At 41.0% G+C, this 9,366-nt stretch overlaps 1 protein-coding gene across 1 annotated transcript in view; it reads right to left on the reverse strand.

The window, feature by feature from the left end:
* Window positions 1–9,366, reverse strand: part of ZCCHC17 (zinc finger CCHC-type containing 17) — a 68,817-nt gene that overhangs the window by 28,939 nt on the left and 30,512 nt on the right. The window contains exons 4-5 of the mRNA XM_021711521.1: window positions 3,943–4,043; window positions 530–621 (exon numbers count right to left, since the gene is read on the reverse strand). Of these exons, the coding sequence (XP_021567196.1) occupies window positions 530–621; window positions 3,943–4,043 (193 nt within the window). The remainder of the gene's footprint in view (window positions 1–529; window positions 622–3,942; window positions 4,044–9,366) is intronic.

Below are 9,366 nucleotides of genomic sequence, written 5' to 3' on the forward strand. Positions count from 1 at the left end.
CCGCGGGCTCAGGCAATCCACTCACCTCAGCCTCCCAAAGGCGTGGGATTACTGGCTGAGCCACCGAGTCCGGCTGAAAGATGATGTTTTAAGAACACAGTGTATCCCAAGATTCAGGAGTCTAACCCTCACTGGAGTTACTACTAGATTACCTTACCCTACCCTTTCATATGGTGTCTTTTTTCAGCCCCAATGCAGAGATCACTAGGAGAGAGGTACTTCACTGATGCTTTATTGGCTAACTGGTTAAAGAGCAAAAACAGAAAGAGTTAAGGGAAAAGAAACAAAACCATTGAAGAATTACTCCTATGTTAGGAGCTCTGTATGTTAGCATTTCACTTTAGAACTAAATGCAGCAAAGTATTATCTATACTTTATACTTCTAAAAACCAAATATTGCAAAGGTCACATAACTTATCACTATTACAAAGTCTATAAAGGGTAGACTTTCCAGTTCAGTCTGATTTACTATAACATTCTATGATTTGGGAGGCAGTAGAATTTCAGTCTTTCCAAACCTTTTACCTACTCGATGATAACGTTGTTTGGATCGAGGTCTTTCCCAGTCCCTTGGTTGACAACTTTCATGGAGAGGGATACTTTTATTCTATCATTTTTCATCTGAAAAAGACAAAAGCAAAGTCACCAAAAATTCTAAGGACATCATTTAGACTACAAGTCTAAAATTATCCAAGAATCAAAATTTTCACGATCAACAAATACTGAGCTTCTCTAAAAGTATACTGTGCTAGGAACACTGGGGGTACAAAGAAGCATAATAGGCAGATCCTATGGTAGAAGAATTTTTGCAAATAGTCTTGCTCTCCTTCTTATCCTTCTAAGGAAATTACAGAAATTGTTGTTCAAAATCCAAGGTCTATAGAGGCAAAAAGGTAGAAAACAGAAGCTGTTTCTTCCAGGTAAGTTTAGCATAGTGATTGGTTCCAAGATCCGTAAGCCAAGAATGGTTTGAACATTTCAGAAGACTAGATCTCCTTTTGGACTTGGTCTAGAGCATGAAGACACTTGTTTGTCACATTTGTCTTCTTTTGCTTCCTGTAGCATATAAAGCATTTCTTCAATTCAGGGTCTTTGCATCAGTTACTTTCTGCCTGGAATATTCTTATCCCTACTCTTTACATGACTAGTTCCTTTTCTGTTGGGTCTCAGTTCATATACCATCTCTTCAGAGAGCCCTTTCCTGAAAACTTTATCTTAATCTACCTCCAATAGTGTTTGAACCTACTTATTATAAATTGCAATTATTTGTGTACATTTATTTTTATTTTATTTTTTGAGTCAGCATCTCACTCTGTCACCCAGGTTATAGTGCAGTGGCATGCTTACGGCTACCACAGCCTTGACCTGCTGAACTCAGGCAATGCTTCTGCCTCAACCTTCCAGGTAGCTGGAACCATGCCCAGTTAATTTTTTAAAAAATTATTATTTATTGAAGAGATGAAGCCTTCCTAAATTGTCCAGGTTGGGCTCAAACTCATGGGATCAGGCAATCCTCTCATCTCCATCTCCCAAAGTGCTGCAATTACAGATGTGAGCCACCGCGCCTATCACCATCTTATTTTGTTTTTTTTGGGTTGAGGTCTCACTTTGTCACCCAGGCTGGAGTGCAATGGCACAATCTCCACTGTAGCCTTAATCTCCTAGGCTCAGGTGATCTTCCTGCCTCAACCTCCCGAGTAGTTGAGCCTACAGGTGCATGCCACCATGCCTGGCTAATTTAAAAAAAAATTTTTTTGTAGAGATGAAGACTTGCTATGTTGCCCAGGCTGGTCTTGAATTTGTGGGCTCAAGCAATTCTCCCGCCTCAGGATCCCAAAGTGCTGGGATTACAGCTGTGAGCCACTGTACCCAGCTTTTGTTTATTTTTTAAAATGTGCTTCCAGGCCAGACTTGGTAGTTCAGCCTGTAATTCCAGCACTTTGGGAGGCCTAGGCAAGTGGATTGCCTGAGCCCACAGGTTTGAAACCAGCCTGGGCAACTTGGTGAGACCTCGTCTCTACAATAAATAAAAAAAATTAGCTGGGCATGATAGCGCACGCCTGTAGTTCTGGCTACTTGGAAGACTGAGGTGGAAGGATCGCCAGAGCCCAACCTGGGTGACGGAGTGAGACTGCAACTCAAAAAAAAAAAAAAAAATGTTTCCTCAGCTGGGTGCAGCATCTCACACCTGTAATTCCAGCACTTTGGGTGGCCAAGGTAAGAAGATTGCCTGAACCCAGGGGTTCGAGATCAGCCAGGGCAACTTGGTGAGACCTTGTCTCCACAATTAAAAAAAAAAACAATTACAGCCAGGTGCAGTGGCTCATGCCTATAATTCCAGCATTTTGGGAGGCCAAGGTGAGAGGACTGCCTGAGCACATGGGTTCGGGACCTGCCTGGGCAACCTGGCAAGACCTCATCTCTACAATAAATAAAAAAATTAGCCAGGTGTGGTGGTGTGTGCCTATAGTTCCAGCTACTTGGAAGGCTGAGGCTGAAGAATCACCTGAGCCCAGCAGGTTGAGGCTACAATACCCATGAGCATGCCACTGCCCTTCAACCTGGGCAACAGAGTGAGACTCCAAGTCAAAAAAAAAAATTTTAGTTTTCTCTACTTACATTCTACATAAGCTCCATAATAGCTGGTATCATTTATGTTTGGTTCTCTCCTGTATTCCACAAACCTAGCACATATTAAACTCTTAAATATTGTCAAATAATAGCTCCTTCAGGCCTATCTCCCTGCCATTCTCTGGTAGAAAAGCAGGACTCAGCGTATGTTCATACTTCTCCTGTGGTCTGCCCACACCTACAGCCCTTATACTCTCAAGTGAGTTGCTATTAACAGAGTCCTCCAGATCTCTTTCCCTTCCCACACATTGCATGATGCCAGATATTAGGAAAAATGACGTAAACTCTGTGTCTTTTGTTTTGTCCGAATTAAAGTGTACTTGGCAAGTATTCCTTGAAGTTTATAACAAAGATTTGTCCCAGAGATCAAGTTTCCTTCTCCCTTTTTGGTTCTCTCCTTTTATTCCTCCTGCCCACCATATGAGTAATCTTCAGGGAGGAAAGTTTTAAAAGCATGCACCTATTGCACCACTTTTTTTTTCTTTTGAGTCAGAGTCTCACTGTCGCCCAGGCTGGAGTACAGTGGCACTCTCACAGCCACCCCAGCATCGACCCCGCTGGGCTCTGGCGATCCTTTCACCTTCATGTTCCAAGTAGTCTGAACTACAGGTGCGCTCTACCACACCCAGCTGTTTTTTATTTTTTATATTGTAGAGACGAGGTCTCAACAAGTTGCCCAGGCTAGTCTTGAACTCCTGGGCTCAGGCAATCCTCTTACCTCGGTCTCCCAAAGTGCTGGGATTATAGGCTTGAGCCACTACACCCGGAACACCACACTTTTATATTTCACACTATTCCTTCTGAGTTTGCAGGGTAGACTGAGAGAAGGTTTAAATTCAGGACAGAACACAGCAACAGAAAACCAAACACCATATTTTCACACTTACAAGTGGGACCTAAGCTAAGGGATTCACAAAATCATATAAAAAGCTATAATGGACACTGAAGACTCAGAAGGGGGAGGGTAGGAAGAGGTGGCGGGATGAAGTATTATCTACTAGGTACAATGTGCACAGGTGGGGGTGGTGGGTACACTTGAAGCCCACACTTCTTTGCTACTATACAATGCATCCATGTAACCAAAAACTTTGTATCCCCTAAATCTATTGAAATAAAAAGAAAAAAAGCAAAATGCATATAAATGAATTAAAATAAAAAAAATTCAGGACAGATTCTAATGACAGGATTTAAAAATAAAATTATCAGCCACAATTAACAACATTTATTTATATACTCACTATCATAAAATACCAAGAAAATTCCAGCTCTTCCTAATCTTTCTAGCCACATGAAAGCTAGACAGAACTTTACCTCTCGGCCAATAAGCTTCACCCACACTTTGTCTCCGACATCTACTATCTCAGAGGGCTTATCCACCCGACAGGATGACATATGAGTTCGATGGACCAGACCTGTGCACAAGAAGGAGAAATAATATAAAGCAGAGAGCATGTCTGATATTTATATTCTAAATGACCAGATAAGCAGAAGATAAGAGTTGAGGGATGTAAGGGGAAAACATTTGTTCACTCAGAATTGGAAATTAAAACAATTTGTGACTTTTTTTTGAGTCGGAGTCTCACTTTGTCACCCAGTCTAGAGTACATTGGCATGATCATGGCTCATCTCAGCCTCGACCTCCTGGGCTTAGACAATCCTTCTGCTTCACAGCCTCCCTCCAGAGTAGCTGGACTACAGACACACACCACTATGCTCAGTTAATTTTTAAAACTTATTTTGTGACCGGGCTCGGTGGCTCAGCCTGTAATTCCAGTGCTTTGGGAGGCCAAGGTGAGTGGATTGCCTGATCCCGCGAGTTTGAGACCTGCCTGGGCAACTTGGTGAGACCTCATCTCTACAATAAATCAAAAATTAGCCAGGCATGGTAGCACGCACCTGTAGTTCCAGCTACTTGGAAGGCTGAGGCGGAAGGATCGTCGGAGCCCAGCAGGTTGAGGCTGCGGTAGCTGGGAGCATGCCACTGCACGCCAGTCTGGGCGACAGAGTGAGATTCCAACTCAAAAAAAAAAAAAACTTTTTTGTGATGACGAGGTCTTGCTATGTTGCCTGGACTAGTTTCAAACTCTAGGCTGAAGCAATCCTCCCATCTCTGCTTCCTGCAACTGAGATGGCTTTTTATACCCAAGCAACCAAAAAACAGCCTTAAAATAATGCTAAATGTTAGTCAAGATGTGATAAAATAACCACAGTCATATAATACTAATAGAAATACGACTCAGTAAAACTTTTTTCTTTTTAAGTAGGAGTCTCACTTTGTCACCCCAGGCTTGAGTGCAGTGACATGCTCACAGCTACCGCAGCCTCAACCTGCTGGGCTCAGGTGATCCTTCCACCTCAGTCTTCCAAGTAGCTGGAACCACAGGTGCGCACAACCATGCTCAGCTAATTTTTTTATTTGTTGTAGAGATAAGTTCTTGCCAAGTTGTCCAGATTGGTCTCTAACCCCTGGACTCAGGCAATCCTCACTTCTGCCTCCTAAAGTGCTGGAATTACAGGCATGAGCCACTGCACCCAGTCAATTTGGTAAATTATTTAAAAGCAAAGACATAAATATATTTATTCCACCGGGTGCAGTGACTCATGCCTATAATCCCAACACTTTGGGAAGTGACTACCTGAGCCCACAGGTTTGAGATGAGCCTGGACAACATGGCAAGACCTTGTGTCTACAATAAATTAAAAAAAAAAAATTAGCTGGGTGCGAGAGCCCATGCCTGTGGTTCTAGCTACTTGGAAGGCTGAGGTAGAAGGATCACTTGAGTGCATTCGAGGCTGAGGTGGCTGTGAAAGTGCTACTGCACTACAGCCTGGGCAACAGTGAGACTCCGACTCAAAAACAAAACCTGTATTTATTCCTTTTTATAAGGACAAAGTCACACTCTGACACCCAAGATGGAGTGTAGTAGCATGATCACAGCTCTTAGCAACCTTGAACTCCTGGGCTCAACAATCCTCCTGCCTCAGTCTCCCAAATAGCTAGGACTGCAGGCATGCACTACTATGCTCATCTATTTTTCTTTTATTTTTTGTAGAGATGAGGCTTCACTGTATTTTCCTGGCTGGTCTGAAACTCCTGGTTTCAAGTGATCCTTCTGCCTTGCCCTTCCTAAGTGTGAGGATTATAGGTGTGAGCCCAGATAGATGTTTAAACCTTTGATGCAAAAATATCATCAATGAAAGTTTTTCCAAAAGAAAAACTCAACAGAGGCAAAAACATAGGAACATAAAGTACTTGCAGTATTATCACCTACAAAGACTAGGAAATACATAAGAATTATGGAACAATCTAAAAAACCAATAACTGGAAAACAGCATGGCAAACTATTGTAAGCAATCACTTAAATTAGCTACAGAAAATAATGACATGTTAAGTGAAGAAAGTAAATATAAACAAGGTGCCATTTTAAATCTATTAAATTAGCAAAATAATAATACGCAATGTAGTGAAAGTATGGTAAAATAAGAAATATTATCAAGGCTAGAATAAACTTTTGGAAATTCTTTTGCAAAGGCTATTAAGGATGATAATGGCCAGGTACAGTGGCTCATGCCAGTAATTCCAGCATTTTGGGAGGCCAAGGCAGGAGGATCACTTGAACCCAGGAGTTCAAGACCAGCCTGGGCAACACAACAAGACCTAATCTCTATAAAAAAGAAAATTAGGCCAGGCATAGTGGCTCATACCTGTAATCCTAGCACTCTGGGTGGCTGAAGCAAGAGGACTACTTGAAGCCAGGAGTTCAAGACCAGGTTAGGCAACATAGTGAGACCTTGTCTCTAATAAAATAAATAATAAAAAGTTTTTAAAAAAATTAGCTGGGCATGGTGACACAAGCCTATAGTTCCAGTTACTCAGGAGGCTGAGGCAAGAGGATGGCCTGAGCTCAGGAGTTTAAGGTTGAAGTGAGCCATGATTACCCACTACACTCCAGCCTGAGTGACAGAGTGAGACCCCAACTCAAATCCTCCAAAAAAACCCCACAAAAGTAATACTTATCAAATATTTTGTATTTAGTAAAAATAATTGAAAATTAAATAATTTAATTAACATTTAAAAAGAACATTCATAATAGACATACTTTTCCTGGCTGTCCAAGCTCCTTTCCTTGGAAGAACCACCTTCCTTACATTCTAAAATAATCTGGTCAGTCCATGTGATTTGGTTGGAGAGACCTAACCCCAACTGCAGGCACATGACACAGGCTTAGTCAATCAAGGTACTTCATCCCTCTGGCCACAGTATAACTGATTGGTTCAGGGACAGACACAAGAAACCAGCTAAATCAATCATCTTTTTCAAGACATATGAAGATTATAAACTGTAAAAAAATGCCAGGGGGGAGGGGGATGACAACACACATAACATCAAAAAGGGTACCTGATCTCACACCAGGCAAAGTGGGGACCAAAGGGAGGCCCAAACTTTACCTGTACTATGCCCACTTATCTATCTAATCCTGAATTGTACCCCACATCTTTAAAATAAAATATATATTTTTAATTGCCAATATCCAATTTTACCACCAGATGGCAAGAGTCAGCCAGAGAGAAGCAAAGAAGGGCACTGGTAAACAAGAGATAAAGTCTGAGGGTGTAATCTTAGCACCTAATGCAGCCAAGACTAAAGCTAGATTTATCCTGGAAGCCTCCACCAAGATTAGCCAAGATGTTTCTCAACTGTGTTTCTGCTCCTTACAACCAAGAGTTCTACCTAATAATTAATTTGATCCCTTATCACTTTTGGAAATCTGTCCTACAAAAATAATCTTATGTATAGGAAAAGCTATAGGCTTCATGAAAAGTGATCTATATGAAAACATTTTTAAGACAGGAAAATTTAGAAACAACCTAATATCCAACAAAAGGGTAACGATTAAGTCGATTATGGTTTAGCCACTTGATCCATACAAAAAAAGATGATGTAAAAGCATGCCAATAATTCATTTCTTAGCAAATATTTTAGTGCCTATTATGTGTCAAGCGCTGGAGGCATCTAACATTTTCCCATGCTAAATAACAACGCATGATGTAAAATTATACAGTATGATTACATATGCTTAAAAGTATTTTTAAACATTTTTTAAAGACCTAAAATGCTAACAATGACTATATTTTAGTATGAAAGGTTAATGTTTTCATTTATTTTTAAATGTTTTCATAATTGAGAAGATTACTTCTATTTTGGAGAGAAAATACAAATAATTATTTTGAATGATGACAAACCAGTTATCATGTCCACAATAACTGCCCTCCCTAAAGTTGTCTGGGAAATGTATTCATCTTTATTCTAATTCTCTCTCTCTCTCTCTCTCTCTCTCTCTCTCTCTCTCTCTTTCACAAACATACATGTGTATGTGCTTCTCGTGGGTGCCTGCACATGGCTGAAACTCAAAGCATCTCTCCTTTCTGTTTGGTGCCCCTACTGGAAGCCATTGTTTTCTCTATCCACGGTCATCGTGTCTCTCACACCAATGTCAGTTGAATCTGGAGGTCGATAACCAACCTATCTAAACAACTCTGGAGCCCCCCCAAAAAAATTTTTTTTTAAAGTCAGGATCTCACTCTTGTCACCCAGGCTGGAGTGCAGTAGCACAATCTTGGCTCATCACAGTCTCCATCTCCTGCGCTCAAGTGATCCTTCACCTCAGCCTCCCGAGCGAGTAGTTGGGACTACAGATAGCTATTTTTAAAATTTTTTGTAGAGATAAGGTCTTGCTATGTTGCCTAGGCTGGTCTCGAACTCCTGGGCCAAGCAATCCTCCTGCCTCAGTCTCCCAAAGTGCTGGGATTACAGGTGTGCATTGCACCTGGCCCAAAATATTTTATGTACATAAGATATATTTTCAATTTTAGATCAACACATTGGGTAAAATTCATACAGCTAGGACGTTTCCCCCGCCCCCCATGATGGTATAATGAGCTGACTAACCTACATGGAAAATCTAAAGAGCAAATTCAGATCCCATGAAGAAAAGGGAAACCTTTCACCTTGATAGTTTTTGGGCTGTAAGTGTTCTCTACTGGTTAAAATTCATCTCTTTTCTTTATTGCTAATGAAAGTTATTATGGAAATTAATGTTGAACCTAATATACAAGAGAGAACATTATTTTTCTTCCCTAAAACTAGATCTATTTATTGGAGTACCACAAACAAAGAAATAATGTCCTCCTCTCACCTGATCCCAAGGTGTAATTTTTGGTATAAGCACCTCTCTCCTGGATAATATGACATTTCTAGAAACATTAATAGAGAAAAATTGGAAACAACTTAAAATATGTGGCGCATCTGAATAGAATAAACCTGTTAAATGTTTACAGAAAGTATCTTAAAGATGGGGAAATGTTTAAGGTTCATTAAATGTGAAGAGCTACAAATTTTAAATACAGGGTGAAATTTCAAATTTTAAATATCAAAAATATGCCGGGTTCGGTGACTCAGCCTGTAATCCCAGCACTTTGGAAGGCTGAAGTGAGTGGATTGCCTGAGCCCACAGGTTAAAGACCTGCCTGGGCAACTTGGTGAGACCTCATCTCTACATAAAATCAAAAATTAGCCGGGCGTGGTAGCGCATGCCTGTAGTTCCAGCTACTGGGAAGGCTGAGGCGGAAGGATAAGGGAGCCCAGCAGATCGAGGCTGTGGTGGCCGGGAGCGACCACTACACTCCAGTCTGGGCGACCAAGTGAGACTCCAACTCAAAAAAAAAAAAAAAAAA

Source organism: Carlito syrichta, unplaced genomic scaffold, assembly GCF_000164805.1.
Source record: "Carlito syrichta isolate Samal-C Ts95f unplaced genomic scaffold, Tarsius_syrichta-2.0.1 Scaffold302336, whole genome shotgun sequence".
In the NCBI taxonomy this organism is placed as follows: Eukaryota; Metazoa; Chordata; class Mammalia; order Primates; family Tarsiidae; genus Carlito; species Carlito syrichta.